Source organism: Musca domestica, unplaced genomic scaffold (assembly GCF_030504385.1).
Source record: "Musca domestica strain aabys unplaced genomic scaffold, Musca_domestica.polishedcontigs.V.1.1 13, whole genome shotgun sequence".
NCBI lineage: Eukaryota > Metazoa > Arthropoda > Insecta > Diptera > Muscidae > Musca > Musca domestica.
This window is the reverse complement of record NW_026712172.1, coordinates 17,008,838-17,027,900: the sequence shown is the minus strand read 5'-3', so window position 1 is coordinate 17,027,900 and position 19,063 is coordinate 17,008,838. Positions and strand designations below refer to the sequence as shown.

The 19,063-nt window shown below is 33.2% G+C and overlaps 1 protein-coding gene across 1 annotated transcript in view; it reads left to right on the top strand.

The window, feature by feature from the left end:
- Nucleotides 1-18,696, top strand: part of LOC101892461 (probable 4-coumarate--CoA ligase 1) — a 46,425-nt gene extending 27,729 nt beyond the window's left edge. The window contains exons 3-5 of the mRNA XM_059118705.1: nt 16,920-17,462; nt 17,641-17,755; nt 17,827-18,696. Of these exons, the coding sequence (XP_058974688.1) occupies nt 16,920-17,462; nt 17,641-17,755; nt 17,827-18,469 (1,301 nt within the window). The 3' untranslated portion in view covers nt 18,470-18,696. The remainder of the gene's footprint in view (nt 1-16,919; nt 17,463-17,640; nt 17,756-17,826) is intronic.
- Nucleotides 18,697-19,063: the final 367 nt, after the last annotated feature.

Below are 19,063 nucleotides of genomic sequence, written 5' to 3'. Positions count from 1 at the left end.
ATTTTGTATCAATTTCTCTTCGAAAAGCCACTAAATAGCATGTTTTCAAATGGAATTGAACTTGAACTCTCAAAATAAAATTATTTTAAGGAGATATTTCACTTATTTTTGAGTTATAGGTCTCAGAGACTGCTAACGCAAAACAAATTACAAAATGTCAACATTTTTGGGAATATTTATATTTTTTGGGATATCTCGCGAACTTGTTGAGTTATATGCTAATATGTTATGTCAATTTAAAGCCCGGAAGTCCTGCTTTCAAGGCTAGGTAAAATAGTTCCATAAAAATTACTTTCAAGCAAAGATATTCAGGTAGAGATTGCGAGCTTTGAAAATGGTTTTGTGGAAAAAATTAATTTACATCGATTTTTCTTCCAAATTTTGGCCAATTTTACTTCAAGATTTCCAGAATTCAACTTTTTTGTAAAAAAATGAATAAGAACTTGGAAAAAAATTATTTTGTTGGTATATTTTTTCTCTATTCCAAGATATGGAGCCTGGATAAGGCTTACGCAAAAAAAAAAATTGAAATACGCAAAAAAAATGAAATTTTGGGAACTTTAATATTTTGGACATAACTCGCGCAATTGGTGAGCTAGCGTCTACCTTTTTATATCAATTTAAAGCAAAGAATGTTCTCTTTCAACGTCAAATATAATATTCATATAATTTGATTACAAACAAATATAGGCAGATAGAGATTGAGAGCGTGAAAGTCTGACTTTAAAAATTTAATATGTTTTGGATTTTCACCAAATTTTTGGTAGAGTTTTGATTTGAAATTCCTAAAATACAAATTTTCGAAAAAAAAAATGGACCAGTAGTTTCAAAATAACCAAATTTTAGTGTTGAATTTAATGTGTATCGAGAGTAATAGGCCACAGAGACTGCCAACGCAAACAAAAAACTTCAAAAGGTGAGAATTTTTGGAGACTCTAATATTTTCGGGATACCTAGCGTAATTGGTGAGCAAGCGTCTAATATTTTATATTTATTTAAAGCGATGAATGTCTATTCTCAGGATCAAATGAAATACTTATTTAAATTTGCTTACAAACAAATATAGGCAGATAGATATTGGAAGCGTTGGAGTCAGTCTTGGAGGAAAAATTTAAACTGTGTTGAATTTCTACCAATTTTTTTGTAGAGTTTTGGTTCGAAATTCCTAAATGCTAATTTTCGAAAGGAATCGGATTAGAAGTTTCATTATAAACTAATTTTGGTGTTGAATTTCATGTAAATTCCGATTTATATGTCCCAGAAGCTACTGACGCTAAAAACTTAAAAATGTGAAAAATTTTGGGGACTTTTATATTTTGCACATATCTCCCGTAATTGGTGAGCTAGCCCCTAATATTTTATATCAATTTAAAGCCAAGAAAAGCAGTTCTCAAGATCTAATAAAATATTTAACTAAATTTTGATTACAAACAAATTAAGGCAGATAGGAATTGGGAGCCTTGGAATCAGTCTTGTGGGGAAAAATTAAATTTGTGTTGTATATCCACCAATTTTTTTATAGAGTTTTGATTTGAATATCCTAAAAAGTAGATTTTCGATAGGAATCGGACTAGAAGCTTCAAAATAACTTAATTTTAGTGTTAAATTTCTTGTATATCCAAATTTATATGTCCTAGAAGTTGCTGACGCTAAAAACTTCAGAAGGTGAAATTTTTTGGGCACTCTAATATTTTTTAGATATCTCGCGTAATTGATGAGCTAGCGACTAATATTTTATATCAATTGAAAGCGAAGAAAATCTGTTATAAAGATCTAATAAAATATTTACCTAAATTCTTATTACAAAAAATATAGGCAGATAGGAATTGGGGGCCTTGAAATCAGTTTTGTGGGAAAAAAATAACTGATATTGGATTTTCTTCCAAGTTGTTGTTGTTGTAGCAGTGTTAACATGCTCCAATGTTTGCGTTCTGATTATTCCGGCTCTTCTTCAATGTCCAGGTTTAGGAATTCTGCTACCTTTATGGGCTGTAGGCAGAGATCCTCTGGACGGAGTTGGGTAGGTTTGGCTGGACAATTAAACAGATGCAGCGTATTGTGCGGACCTGTATCGCACGCTGGCGTTTCGCACATCTTCGTCAATTCGTGCCCAATTCGAATTGAGACGGCTGCATTACCCTGAACGTAGTTGGGCCAAAACTACCCTGGTTTGCCTAGGCAGCCGACGTTCTTCAGCTGCAATGGATTGGGGGTGAACTCCGAGGATAGTATTTATACTTTAATTATTAACTACCTCTGTGACTGCATCAGTATGAATTCAGTATATTCAGACCCGCTTGATAGACTTCATATCGCAGGGCCTCTCTCTAGATCATGTAGATCCTTCCTGACACGCCTGGGTGGAGGAATTCTGTCCACCATATGGTGATTAGGATGACTCCCAAGCAGGTACTGCAACGAAAGCATATGATTATGCTGACGTAAGGAAAAAACCTTCGTCTCCTCATGTAAATGGTCCACAGGAGTCATGAGGAGGCACCCTGTTGCAGTTCTCAGGGCGGCATTCTGGCAGGTCTGAATATTTTCCACTGCGTTGCACTCGTATTCGTCGACCACTCTGGAGCCGCATAGCTAACCACAGACCAATTTATCGCTTTATAAGAGGTTAACAAGGTATTCTTATCCCCACCCCAAGTGCTGCCGGCTAGAGCCTTGAGGATCTCGTTCCTACTTTTCATTTTATCGCAGATAGCTGTGGCTTGCGCGGAAGACTTGAACATGCTATCGAATGTAACCCCAAGGATTTAGGGGTAGTTGGTGGTCAGAATTATGTGCCCCTCGACCTGCACATTCAGCTGTGTTCTCATCTCCGCAGTCCATGTGGCAAATAGTGTGGCCGTCGATTTAGTGACGGATATTTTCATATTCCTCGCATGGAAGAAGGCAGCAAGCTCCGCGAAATACTTGTTCATCCAAATTTTTTGTGGAATTTTTGTTCGAAACCCCTGAAATACTATTTTTAGTAAAAAGACGGATGATAGCTTTCAGAATAAACTCACTTGAATGAGATATCTTTATTGTATCCTCATTCTGATCCTTGAAAACTCCCTACGAAAAAAATTTTCAAAAAGTAGAAAACTTTGGTTGATTAATAATTTTACGATATCTTGGGTATTGGGTGAGCTATATCTATAAATTAGGTATAAGATCGAAGATCAGAGTTTATTCTTTCCAAAAGAAATAAAATTAACAGAGAAAAATAAATTTCACTAAATGTTATAAAGGCAGATTTTTTACCTTCTCATTCATGTATATATTTATAATTATTGTTTTTTTTTTTTTTTTGTCATTATTTATTTTTTTTTTTGTTTATAAACAAAAAATGCGATTTTAATTACTTTCTAACCTGTTCGCGTTCCAGTTTTAACTTATAACTGTTTCGAAGCCATTAAAATACATTTGGTATTTAAAAAAAATATTTGGATTGAACTTTAATCTCCCAATGGTTTTGTTACTGTTTATACGAGTTTATAAGCAAATCAAGTTTTTCGGTTGGCTTTGTAAATTTTGAAAATTTATTCAACCCCCTCCTTGTCCCCCCTTTTTTGGCGTGTGTATGCATAGTTAATTAATATTAAGTTTTTTTTTTTTTGGATTTTTATTCAGATTTTTTGTTGATTTCATCCGCAGCTTTTTTTACCTTGACCAAAGTCCACACTTGTACAACTGTCATTAGTGATGACATCCGTTATATTAAAGTGTGCCAAACGGGGGGTTTTCTCATGACAAAAAAAAAAAACAAAAACAAACCGGCAAATTGTGAAAAAAAACAAACAAATTGTTTGAGAGAAGTGTGGGGTCCATTTAATGATGATGGCTGTCTGTTTGTCTCAGAGTGTTTCTGTCAGAGACTTTATATTCGGAAAATTTAAATTAATTGTAGTTAATAAAAAGAAATTGTGACCTATGTCAAATTTGATTTCAATTTTTATGACTGTATTTTGTCGAATAATATCGAATTTGAGATGATATCATGCACTCATCATAAAGGGGGTGAAAGAGAGAGAGTTGGGAAATTTTGGGGGGAATTTCCCAGATTTTTATTTTTCAACGAGATTTTAAATTTTTTGAGATGTAGAACTGTTTAGAATACCTGAACTCTCAAGCAGTTTCTTATAAGGGTATTTTTCGCACGATTTTTGGTATAAGGTACTTTACTTCACACTTTTTGAAATAAGCCCAAATTTTCCCACAAGAATTCATTTTACAGGAGTAGGGTCAATGGAAAAAAGATTCTACAGAGAATTCCATCCAAGGCTGCTGAGCAAGAAAATCGGTATATATAATATATCTCCACAAAAAATCACCTGCAAATTGAGACAAATCGAAAAGTAAGTTTTTTAGTGATCGTTGAAGACTGATGCCGATTTCTCCTACAAATCCGCATTTTAGGCACTTGGTACCAATGGGAAATATTTTCCCCGTCAAATTTCAGTATATGTTGCGGAATAACTTAAAGCGGTATATATAATATATATCCATAAAAATCACTATGAACTACAGAACTCACGAAAAAAAAAACAGCTGTATTATACTCCCCCCGAAAAATGGAGATTTCTTCTTCAGATTCAAAGTTTAGGCAGTTGATACCAAAGGGGAAAATGTTCCCCTCGAAATTTCAATATAAGTCACCCTGCAACAAAAATCGGTATATATAATATATATCCATAAAAAATCGCTAGGAATTTGAGCTTTAAAGAAAAAAGTGGTTGGATCGTACTCCTTCAGAAAATGGAGATTTATCCATCAGAACTAGACTTTAGGCAGCTGACGCCAACGGGACAAATGTTCTCCTGGGAATTTCAATATAAGTCGCGGAATAACGCAAAATGGTATGTGTTACATATATCCAAAAAAAGCGCTCGGAATTTGAGCTTCAAAAAAAATGGCGACTGAATCGTACTCCTTCAGAAAAATGGAGATTTCTTCTTCAGATTCAAAATTTAGGCAGTTGACACCAAAGGGGAAAATGTTCCTCTCGAAATTTCAATATAAGTCACCGAACAACAAAAATCGGTGATATAATGCCATCAAAAATCGCTAGGAATTTGAGCTTCAAAGAAAAAAGTGGTTGGAATGTACTCCTTCAGAAAAATGGAGATTTATCCGTCAAAATTAAATTTTAGGCAGGTGGCGCCATTGGAAAAAATGTTCCCCTGAAAATTTCAATATAAGTCGCAGAATAACGCAAAATGGTATGTGTAACATATATTCACAAAAAAGCGCTAGGAATTTGAAAATTTTAAAAAAGGCGACTTAATCGTACTCCTCCAGAAAATTGAAGATTTCTTCTACAGTTTCAGACTTTAAGCAGTTGATACCAATGGAGAAAATGTTCCCACGGAAATTTCAATATAAGTCACCGAACAACAAAAATCGGTATATATAATGCCATAAAAATCGCTAGGAATTTGAGCTTCAAAGAAAAAAGTGGTTGGAGAGTACTTCTTCAGAAAATGGAGATTTATCCGTCAGAATTAAATTTTAGGCAGCTGGCACCAAGGGGGAAAATGTTCCCCTGGAAATTTCATTATAAGTCGCGGAATAAGGCAGAATGGTATATGTAACATACATCCACAAAAAAGCACTAGGAATTTGAGCTTCAAAAAAAAAAAAAAAAGCGACTGAATCGTACTCCTCCAGAAAAATGGAGATTTCTTCTTCAGATTCAAAGTTTAGGCAGTTAATACCAAAGGGGAAAATGTTCCCCTCGAAATTTCAATATAAGTCACCGAACAGAGAAAATCGATATATATATATATATATATATATATATATATATATATATATATATATATATATATATATATATATATATAATATATTCCCATAAGAATGGGAATTTGAGCTTCAATGAAAAAAAAGTGGTTGGAACGTACTCCTTCAGAAAAATTGAGATTTATCCGTCAGAATTAAATTTTAGGCAGCTGGCACCAAGGGGGAAAATGTTCCCCTGGAAATTACATTATAAGTCGCGGAATAACGCAAAATGGTATTTGTAACACATATCCATAAAAAAAGCACTAGGAATTAGAGCTTCAAACAAAACGGCGGCTGAATCGTACTCCTGCAGAAAAATGGAGATTTCTTCTACGGTTTCAATTTCTAGGCAGTTGGTATCAATGGAGAAAATATTCCCCTGGAAATTTCAATATAAGTCACCGAAGAACAAAAATCGGTATATATAGTATATTCCCATAAAAAATCACAAAGTAGATTTTATTATACTCCTCTAGAAAAAAGGAGGATTCTCCCACATACCTCAATTTAAGAAACTTTGTATCAATGGAGAAAATATTTTCCGGAAAATTCCAATATGGGTCTCAAAACAACAGAAATCGGTATATGAAATATGTACCCATAAAAAATAGCAAGAAATTAGAGCAATAAAGAAAAAGGAGATTTTTTCATATTCCTGAAGAAAAATGACGATTTCAAATTTTAAGCAGTTGGGACCAATGAAAAAAATGTCCGTCAGTCAATTTTCCGATATCTTACCGAACAATTAATATCCGACAAAATAAACAGCAACAAAAACAAACGCCATAATTTTTACATTTTTATTTTTAATTTTATTAAATGAAAGCAAAAAATGCCGGAAATAGCATTAGCTTTTAGAATGAGTTTAGATTTCCCCTTTGGCACGAATTATGGTCTTCAAAAGGCCAATAAAACCGTCACCTGCTGCCTGAATGTTTCTCTGCGGTATTTTGGCCCGATCCCGGCGAAGCTCTTGCTTGAGGTGATCGACACTTTGGTATTTTGTTAGTGTCAACCTTGCTTTCCAAAAAACTCCGGATACAATAGTCCAATGGATTGATAAAAAAATAGTTTTTGGGGAGGATTTATCTGGGCTTATTTTGATTTTTGGAAAAAGCTCCAATAAAACCGGATTTTAGTAGGACGATGTCAAAGAAAAATATTTTCCTCGTCGAATTTTACTATAGGCACTGAGAAATCTCTAGAGATAACGTAAAATATCAGTTAGAGTGTCGGATATATAAGACATTTGGTTTTATAGCGATTTTATCGTGTTTTCTTGGTTTTTTGTGCTTAATGTACCCAAATCTCCCATTTACCTTAGTTTCGGACCATTGGCGTTAAAGATAAAATTATTCCCCATCAAATTCTACTAAGGGTCCCTGAACACCAGAATTCGGAATATACAATCTATTCCAATGTAAAGTTAATTTGAATGTGAATATCATTATTTTTTTGAAGTAATAGGTATTTTGTAAAGATGGACTTAAAAGACACTTTTAGTCCGTCGACAGAGGGTTAATGTGGTTGGGAAAAATATTCCTTGTAGTGTTATCTAAATATTTGCCAAGGACATCATATCCCTAAGTTGCAAGGATAACAAGGAATAGTATATCTTTTCAAGAACATAAGCATTTGTTGTTATTGGGATTTCTTTGTGTCTCTTCCGGTTTAGGTGCCCAAATCTCCCATTTGGCTTCATTTTCGACAATTGATATTAAAGAGAAAAATATTCCTCATCGAATTCCAAAAAGGGGTGCTGAACACAAGATAACGGAATATATAATATATACCAATGAAAAGTTAATTTAAATCTGAATATTATTAACTTTTAGTAATGAAGAGGGTGCTTTTTAAATTGAACCTAAAAGGCTCCTTTAATGAATCGCCAGAGGGTTAATGTGGTCAGGAAAAATATTCCTTGTCGTATTGTCTAAATATTTGCCAAGGGGATCATATCCTTTAGTTGTAAGGATAACAAGGAATAGTATATCCTTTCATAAAAAATAAACATTTGTTTTTATTGGGGTTACATTACGTCTCTTTCGGTCTCCCATATGGGTTAATTGTAGGCAATTGTCATTAAAGAGAAAAATATTCCTCATCGAATTCCACTATCGGTTGCAGAACACAAAAAATCGGAATATGTAATATATAACAATTAAAAGTTAATTTAAATGTGAATATTATTAATTTTCAATGATTGATTGTTTTGTAAAGATGGGCCTAAAAGAGCCCTTTAATGAGTCGCCAGAGGGTTAATGTGGTTGGGAAAAATATTTCTTGTCGTATTGTCTAAATATTTGCCAAGGACATCGTATCCCCCATTTGTAAGGATAACAAGGAATAGTATATCCTTTCATTTAATTAAGATTTGTTTTTATTGGGATTTCCTTGCCTCATTTTCGGTTTAGGTGCCTAAATCTACTATTTAAGTTAATGTTAAGCAATTGACGTCAAAGAGTAAATTATTCCCCATCAAATTCTACTAAGGGTCCTTGAACACCAGAAATCGGAATATATAATATATACCAATGAAAATATAATTTAAATGAGAATATCATTATTTGTTATTCATGTAATGGGTATTTTTTAAAGATGGACTTAAAATACACCTTTAGTCAGTCGACAGAGGGTTAATGTGGTTAGGAAAAATATTCTTTGTAGTGTTGTCTAAATATTTGCCAAAGACGTCATATCCCTCAGTTGTAAGGATAAGAAGGAATAGTACATCCTTTCATGAAAATAAGCATTTGTTTTGATTAGGGTTACATCACGACTCTTTCGGTTTAGGTGCCCAAATCTCCCATTTGAGTTAATTTTAGGCAATTGTCATTAAAAAGAAAATTATTCCTCATCGAATTTCACTAAAGGCCCCGGAACATCAGAAATCGGAATATGTTATATAAGCTACTGAAAAGTTAATGTAAATGTGAATATTATTAATTTGTAATGATGCAATGGATATTTTGTAAAGTTGGACCTAAAAAGCCCCCTTAATGGGTCGCCAGAGGGTTAATGTGGTTGGCAAAAATATTCCTCGTCGTGTTGTCTAAATATTTGCCAAGGACATCGTATCCCCCATTTGTAAGGATAACAAGGAATAGTATATCCTTTCATTTAATTAAGATTTGTTTTTATTGGGATTTCCTTGCCTCATTTTCGGTTTAGGTGCCTAAATCTACTATTTAAGTTAATGTTAAGCAATTGACGTCAAAGAGTAAATTATTCCCCATCAAATTCTACTAAGGGTCCTTGAACACCAGAAATCGGAATATATAATATATACCAATGAAAATATAATTTAAATGAGAATATCATTATTTTTTAATGATGTAATGGGTGTTTTGTAAAGTTGGACCTAAAGGACCCCTTCAATGGGTTGCCTAAGGGTTAATGTGGTTGGGAAAAATATTCCTTGTCGTGTTGTCTAAATATTTGGCAAATACAATATATCCCTCAATTGTAAGGATAAGAAGGAATAGTATATCCTTAAAAAAAATTATTTTTATTGGGATTTATTTGTGTCTCATTACAGACACACGGTTTAGATACCCAAATGTCGCACTTGCCTATATTTTAGACCAGTAGTGTCAAAGGAAAAAATATTCCCCATCAAATTTCACTATGGGTCACCGAACATAAGATTTCGGAATATATATTATACATCTATGAAAAAATGTATCAAAATGTAAATATTATGAATTTATGCTGATTTTATGGGTGCATTGAAAAGATGAGCCTAAAAGACCCCTTTAATTGGTCGCCAGAGGGTTAATGTGGTTGGCAAAAATATTCCTCGTCGTGTTGTGTAAATATTTTCCAAGGACCTCATGTCCCTCAGCTGCAAGGATAAGAAGGAACAGTACATCCTTTCAAAAAAATAAACATTTGTTTTTATTGGTATTTCTTTCCGTCTCTTTCGGTTTAGATATCCAAATGTCGCACTTGCCTATATTTTAGACCAGTAGTGTCAAAGGGAAAAATATTCCCCATCAAATTCCACTGCAGGTCACCGAACACACGATTTCGGAATTAATATTATATATCTATGAAAAATGTATCCAAAATGTAAATATTATGTATCTCGGCTGATTTTATGGGTGCATTGTAAAGATGAGCCTAAAAGACCCTTTTGTTGAGTAGTTAGAGGGTTAATGTGGTTGGCAAAAATATTCCTTGTCGTGTTGTCTAAATATTTGCCAAGGACATAATATCCCTCATTTGTAAGGATAACAAGGAATAGTATATCCTTTCATAAAAAAAGAATTTGTTTTTATTGGAATTTTATTACACCTCTTTCGGTTTTAGTACTCAAATTTCGCACTTGTCTACATTTTAGACCAGTAGTGTCAAAGAAAAAAATATTCCCCATCAAATTCCACTATAGGTCATCAAACACAAGATTTCGGAATTAATATTATATATCTATGAAAAATGTATCAAAATGTAAATATTATGAATTTCGGCTGAATTTTTGGGTGCATTGTAAAGATGGGTCTAAAAGGCCCTTTTGTTGGGTAGCTAAAGAGTCAGTGTGGTTGAGGAAAATGTTTCTCATGGTATTGTCTAAAATGTTGTTAACGACATTATGTCCCTAAGTTGTAAGGATCACATGGAATCGTGTTTCCTTCCATGGACAAAAAAATTTAATTTTTTTTTAATTGTTTGGGTTTTTGTAATAGTGGCCCTAAAAGACCCCTTAAATGAGTCGCCAGAGGGTTAATGTGCTTTAGAAAAAAGTTCCCCGTAGTGTGTTCTAAAATATTGCCAAAGACATGATATCCTTATTTTTAAAGGATAACCAGGCAACGTTTAAAATTTATTGAGAAAAATTTCAGTAAATTCCACTTTTTTTCACATTTCAAAAAAAAAAAAAAAATATTTATAAATATTTTTTTTAATATATTTTTTAATTTCATTTTTAATTTTTATTTCCTCGACCCTCTATTGTTATTCGATGTTGTAATCTTGTAATTTTTTTATTATTTTTAATTTCCTTGGTTTATTATATTTTCTGGTTGAACAACCTACCTGGCAACTTTGTTATATTTTTACTTTAACTTGGCTAAAAATAAACGTATTTGGAAAGCGTAATGAGATATCTTGTTTCAATACTAGCTACAAATGTAAGTGGGCCTGTTTTGAGCTTTGGAACCAATTGACAATACCTGTTCCAGCTACACACAAGTTCGCTGTTATTCGAACATGTACAACTACTGCAACTTGTGGTGCAAATTTTTTCCCATTGTATTTTTATTTTTTCAAACGATAAGATATCACATACTTAGATATGTATATATTTATAGCTTGTAAAAAGTGAATAATTAAATACTTATCAAGCTAAGTATATTATTTGTTTACAAATCCACTGACACTGGCAAACATACATTGACCATATAATCTTATTTTTATGCTCCCTGGCGGTGGGACAAACAAATTTCATTTGGCCAATGGAAGTCAATTTCTTTATGGCACCAGAAAAAGGGTAATGAATGCACCCATTGAGAATTTTTATAGAATCTCCCCTCTCCCTCCCATGATGGTGTTATATTTCCAATTATTGATAAATAATACAAACACTGAACTCCCAATCAAAACTACTGACCTTGGATTACGGTGGCATGGCATGCATTTCATTCATTACAGTGACGTTTCGTAGCAGATAAAATTGGGTAGGGGTGGTGTAAAAAAAAATTAATAAATTACAACCAGTAATGGATGAAAATGCATACAAAAGGAAAATGAAAACAATTCCGGAAATTACAACAAGAAAAACAATTTGTTTGATATAAAAATTAAATATGAGTCATTCCAGCAAAGAAATACTCTTCATATATTATCATGTACCCATAGCCCTTAAACGGTTGATCTTAGAAAGATGATGTCAATGAGAAAAATATTCTACACTCAATTTTACTAGGAGTTACTCCAGAAAAAAAATCGGTATATATAATATATAGCGCTAAAATATCGGTTCAAAGTAGAAAATACAAATAAAAGTGATTTTTTCTCAATTTTTTGAGTTGGTGCCAAAATCGCCCTTTCAACCTCACTCTAGAGAATTGGTGTCAGAAGGAAAAATGTTCCTCATCAAATTTCAGTAAGAGTTACCAAACACAGTAATCCTCTATATATAAAACATAACCCTAAAGGAGCACTTAAAAAATCAGCTATATAAAAATATTGGCTACTCTTGGGAGGTTTTTAATCGGTCTTCTGAGTATGGACTTAAAACTCCTGTAAGACATTATTTTAGGAGAATCAAGTCAATGGAAAAAATGTTAAGCATCGAAATTCACTACTGGTTACTAAATACCATGAAACTCCAGAGGTAATATTTAAGGGTCAAATGTGGCCTACAAATCGGATACGTATAAAAAAATTTTCGCTCTTTTCTAATTTTTTTTTGCTATACGGTGTAAGACCAAAATCGGCCAATAAACTGCCCATAACCCTTAAACCGTTGATCTTAGAAAGATGATGTCAATGTAAAAAATATTCTAAACTCAATTTTACTAGGGGTTACCCTAGGAGAAAAATCGATATATGTAATATATAGCGCTAAAATATCGGTTCAAAGTAGAAATATTGGCTACTCTGGAGAGGATTTTAATGGGTCTTCTGAGTATGGACATAAATCTCCCGCAAAACATCATTTTAGGAGAATTAAGTCAATGGAAAAAATGTTAAGCATCGAAGTTTACTATAGATCACCAAATACAATAAAACTCCAGACGTAATATTTAGGGGTCAAACATTACCTACAAATATCGGTTCAAAGTAGAAAATACAAATCAAAGTGATTTTTTACAATTTTTTGAGTTGGTGCCAAAATCGCCCTTTTAACCTCACTCTAGCCAATTGATGACAGAAGAAAAAATGTTCCTCGTCGAATTTCAGTATAGGTCTCGAAACACATGAAACCTGTACATTTAACACACAATGCTAAAATAGCACTTAAAAAATCAGCTATATAAAAATATTGGCTACTCTTGGGAGGTTTTTAATGGGTCTTCTGATATGGACTTAAAACTCCTGTAAGACATCATTTTAGGCGAATTAAGTCAATGGAAAAAACGTTAAGCATCAAAATTCACTGCTGGTTGCCAAATACAGCAAAACTCCAGAGGTAATATTTAGGGGTCAAATGTGACCTACAAATCGGATATGTATAAAAATATTATTTTTTTTTTTCGAATTTTTTGCGACATTTCCATATCAGAACGAAATCGGCCACTAAACTGTATTATAGGGGTTTGGTATCAATGGAAAAAATATTTCCCACAAAATTTCAATAAAAGTCACCAAACATATAAACTGTCTAGATATAGCACATTAGACCGATATTGACCTGCAAATCATATATATATATGAAAAATATATTTTTTTGATTTTTTATTGTAACCCTTCAATGTAAGGCCCAAATCTGCCACCAAACTTCATTGCAGGGGACTGATGTCAATGGAAGAAATATTCCCCACAAAATTCTACTAAAACCCACCCTACATAAGTACTCTCTAGATATAGTATATATTGGTCAAATATGACCTGCAAAACGGATATATAAAAATTATGCATTTTAATTTCGTTGTTTGAGGATTTAAATGTAGCCCCTCAAAAACAGGCCTGAATCTGCTATATAAATTCATTTGTTGGTATTGGTGTTAATGGAAAAAATGTTACAAACAAGATTTCCCTAAAACCCACTGAACATAAGAAACCTGTAGACATAACACATACTGGTCAAATATGACCTCCAAATCGGATATGTAAAAATAATTGTTGTGTACGGTTTTTTTTTTTTTGTAATTTTATTATGGCATCTCTTGTAAGGCCGCAAATCTTCAATAAAACTTCATTGTAGAGGATAGTTGTCAATGGGGAAAATCTTCTCCACCAAATTTTCTTTAAAGTCACCAAACACCAGAAACCTCTAGATTTAATATTTATAGGTCAAATGCGACCTGCAAATCAGATATATACAAATACTTGAAGTTTATGTTATTTCTTCAAAATTTATTGTGACTCTTCGAAATAAAGCCCCAAATCGGACACAGAACTTCATCCTATTGAATATTTGTCAATGGAGGAAATATTCTCCACAACATTATACTTAAAGTCGCCGAACACAAGAAACCTATAGCTATAGGGAATATGGGTCAAATGTGACCTACGAATTGGATATATAAAAATATCTAATTTCAATGTTTTTTGAGGTATTTTAGTGTAGCCCTCCGAAGTAAGGGACGAATAGGCCATTATATTTAATTTTTGGTTGTGGGTGTTAATAAAAAAAATGTTCCCCACAAAATTTCCCTGAAATCCGCTGAAGACAAAAATGTTGTAGATATAACACATGCGGGTCAAATATATCAAGCAAATCGATTATATATAAAAATATTTTTTTCTTTGATTTTATTTTTGTCCTTCGGTCTCAATCGGCAACAAAATTTCAGTTTGGAGGATCAATGCCAATGGAAAAAAATATTCCGCATCAAATTTCAGCGTCACCAAATAACAAATATAGCACATATTTTTTGTGGCCCTTCGGTATAAAGCCAAAATTTGCTACAGATCTTCATAGTAGGGGATTGGTGTCAAAGAAGAAAACCTTCCCCATCAAATTTCACAAAAGTTCTCCAAACACAGGAACTCTATAGATGTGACACATATAGGTCAAATATGACCTGCATATCGCATATACATATAAGAATATTTCTCTTAGATTTTTTTAATTTAGCCCCTCGTAGTAAAGGCCGAATTGGCCATTAAAATTCATTTTTAGCTGTGGGTGTTAATAAAAAAAATGTTCCCCACAAAATTTCCCTGAAATCCGCTGAAAACAAAAATGTTCTAGATATAACACATGTGGTTCAAATATGCTCAGCAAAATCAATTATATATAAAAATGCTTTCTTGTAGATTTTATTTTTGTCCTTCGGATTTTGGTCCGAATCGACAACAAAATTTCAGTTTAGGTGATAGATGTCAATGGAAAAAATATTCCGCATAAAATTTCATTTATAGTCACTAAATACAAAAACTCTCTAGATATAAGACTTATAGGTCAAATATGACCTACAAATCGGATATATATAGAACATTGTTGTTTATGTTCTTTTTTGATTTTTTAATTTAAATCTTGAATTTGAGGCACAAAATCTATTACAAAACTTCATTGTAGGGGATTACTATCAATAGACAAAATCTTCCCCACCAAAATTCACAAAAAGTCACCATGCACAAGAACTCTCTATATATAGCACTTATGGGTCAAATACGACCCGCAAATCGGATATACAAAATATTTATATTTGATGTTTTGTTTTTGATGTTTAAATTTGGCTCCTCAATGTAGGACCCAAGTCTAGCTTTGAACCTCATGATAGGGCATAGGTGGCAATGAAGATAATATTCTCCACCAAATTTCCTTAGAAGTCTCCAAATACAGGAACTCTCTAGGCATTTAGGTCAAATGTGTCTAGCAAATCGGATATATAAAATTAGTAATTTTTCAAAGTTTTTTTTTGAGATTTTACTGTGCTCCCTGTACGAAGGCCAAAATCTCTATCAAATCTTAATTTTTGGTGATCGGTGTCAATGGATAAAATGTTCTCCACAAAATTCTATTAAAAGTCACTGAATATAGAAAATCTCTAGATCCAACGCATATAGCAAAAATATCACTTCCAAATCGAGTAGAACTGAATTTCAGCTATTTTTGATATTTTATTACTTCTTCTGCTTTACGGTTAAAAATCCACCACAAAACGTCATTTTAGAAACTTGAAGCCAATGAGGAAAATGTTCTTCATCAAATTCTGCTTATAGTTGCCGAAGGTCTAAAATCTCTATAAATAATGGATATAAATGAAATCGGACCTGCAAAAAATATTAATTGAAAAATTTTACATTTTGGGTAGTTTATTGGGTCTCTTTGGTTTTTGGGTCATAAATGCCCCAAAACTCTATGTTAGGCTAATAGTGTCAATGGAAAAAATATTCCTCGTCGAATTCTACTATAGGTTTCCAAACAACTAAAATCCATAAATATAATATTTAGCAATAAAATGAACCTACGAAAAATATAAATTCAAAAATTTGACATTTTGAGTAATTTGATAGGTCTCTTTTGGTTTTTGGATCATAAAAGGACCAAAATTTCATTTTAGGCCAATGGTGTCAATGGAAAAGATATTCCTCGTCGAATTTTATTATAGGCTTCCAAATAAATGAAATCCATAAATACAATATTTTGCAAAAAAATGATCCTACGAAAAATATAAATGCAAAAATTTGACATTTTGAGTAATTTGATAGGTGTCTTTTGGTTTTGGGTCATAAATGCCCAAGAACTCTATGTTAGGCTAATAGTGTCAATGGAAAAAATATTCCTCGTCGAATTCTACTATAGGCTTCCACACAACTAAAATCCATAAATATAATATTTAGCAATAAAATGACCCTAACAAGGATCAATTTAAAATTTCAAAAATTGGATATTTCGATTATTATATGGGGTCCTTTCAATTTCGCAATCAAAACTGCCCCAAATCTCCATTTTTGGCTGATGCTAATAGTGGAAAAAATGTTCCTCATCGAATTCTACTATAGGTCTCCAAACAAATGAAATCCATAAATACAATATTTTGCAATAAAATGACCCTACGAAATTCAAAAATTTGACATTTTGAGTAATTTGATAGGTCTCTTTTGGTTTTTGGGTCATAAATACCCCAGAACGTCAGTTTAGGCTAATGATGTTAATGAAAGAAATGTTCCTCATCGAATTTTACTATAGGCTTCCAAACAAAAGAAATCCATAAATATAATATTTAGCAATAAAATGACCTCAACAAAGATGAATTCAAAAATTTGACATTTTGAGTAATTTGATAGGTCTCTTTTGGTTTTTGGGTCATAAATTCCCAAAAACTCCATTTTAGGCTAATGATGTCAATGGAAAAAATATTCCTCGTCGAATTTTACTATAAGTCTCCAAACAAATGAAATACATAAATATAATATTTAGCAATAAAATGACCCTAACAAATCAAATGTATCAAAATTTTTCAGTTGTAACTTATCTCTTCTAACAATTTCTCTCTCTCTCCCTCTCTCTCGTTTCTTTTCAGAGGAAATTGCCCGCCAACTGACATTCAGCGAAGCGAAATTCATTTTCGGCATTGCCAAGGGCTATGGTGTCCTCAAGGAAGCCTGTAAACTGGCCAAAGTAGATCTACCCATTGCCTGCATCCGTATGTTCCCCGACGAAACACTGCCCGAGGGAGCCATTGACTTTTTCGATCTCTTCCAATATTCCGATGATGTGGACTTTAATCAATTGAAACATTATGATGTTTCTCCCAACGATTTGGCCATGTTGCCATTTTCATCGGGTACTACGGGTCTGCCGAAGGGAGTAATGCTGTCACACAATAATATTGGCATTAATTGTGAACAAGTTCAACAGGCCATTCACATAGATTGTGCCCAGAAACAGGAAGTGTTGCCATGTGTCCTGCCATTTTTCCACATCTATGGTCTGTCGGTGATTATGTTGTCGAAAATTGGCCAGGGTGCCAAATTGGTGACACTGCCACAATTTAAACCTGAAGATTTGATGAAGGCCCTGCATGAATACCGGGCGACAATGTTGAATTTGGTGCCACCAATTGGTAAGTCGACATTTATTGAAAAAAAAAATATTTTTTTTTTAAATTTATATAAAAATTTTAAATATATTTTTTAAATTTATAATTTTTTTAAATTTAAAAAATTGAAAATTAAAAAAAAATAATTTGGAAACCTATTTCAATCCTGAATCTTAATCCCTTATTTTCTTAACAATTCCAGCCCTTTTCATGACCCACCATCCCAAGGTGACCCCAGAGACCTGCCCGGAACTGAGAATGGTAATGAGCGGTGCAGCTCCAATTGGCGCCTCCGATGTGGAACGCTTTTTAAAGAAGTAAGTGGATCACAGCAAATTTCTGAAAAAATAAAAAAAATAAATTTCCTCCTCCTCCTCCACTTTTCCAGGTTCCCCAACACAAAGTTCCTGCAAGGTTATGGCATGACTGAATCCTCTCCCGTTGTACATCTCACACCGCTGGACAATACCCGTTACTCTTCCATTGGTGTCTTGACCGCCAATACCGAGGGCAAAATTGTATCCCTTGAGTCGGATAATCACAAAGGTTTGGGTCCCAATCAACCCGGAGAGTTGTGTGTGCGCGGACCCCAAGTTATGGCAGGCTATTTGAAAAACGAAGAAGCCACCCGTGATACCTTCTACCCTGGCGGTTGGTTGCGTACCGGTGATGTGGCCTATTATGATGAGGATGGTTACTACTACATCACCGATCGCATGAAGGAACTGATCAAGGTCAAGGGCTTCCAAGTGCCACCCGCCGAATTGGAGGCAATTTTAAGAGATCATCCCAAGATTCTAGAGGCAGCTGTCTTTGGCATTCCCCATCCCATTAATGGTGAGGCTCCCAAGGCCTTGGTGGTCTTGAGACCCAACACAGAGGCCACCGAGGAGGAAATCTATGACTATGTGGCCGAACGTGTGGCCTCCTATAAGAAATTGGAGGGTGGCATCATCTTTGCCAGTGAGGTGCCCAAAAATCCCACCGGCAAAATTTTACGCAAAGTATTGAAGGAGAAATATTCCAGTTAATGTGTGTGTGTCTGTGTGGAGATGAGCACGGAAGGTTAAACAGAAGAAAAAAATGATACTGGTTATATGTATGTGTGTTGATTTCACAGTTATTATAACAATAAATGTAGTTAAATAGGCTTAGGATTTTGTTTAGAAAATAAGTGTTGCAGCAATCAATCCATTTGGGGAGGGTAGAATTTTCTCAAAACTATTTTGAATGTATTTTGTTTTTTTTTTTTAATTTTTTTTCCTATACAGACATGTGCATTTATATTTGTAATTTTTTGTTGTTAGTCTACTTTCTTTGTTACGTCTTTAGTTCTCTTTTATATTCATTGTATCCTATCTTCCTAGTTTGTGTATTTTTTTTTAGTTTTGAGAGAAAACAGAAAATGTGAAATTTAATTTTGGCAAACCCCAAACTAAAATGATTTAATTTTAGTCAGTTTTAAGACTTGATATGATGTTTATATTTGTATGTGTTAGTTTTTATGTGTATATGTATGTGTAATTTGCTATAAATATTATTATTATTATATAATTGATCTTGAACTTTTTTCTATATATATATACATGTATATGAAAATTATTAAAATCGATATTAACGAAAGG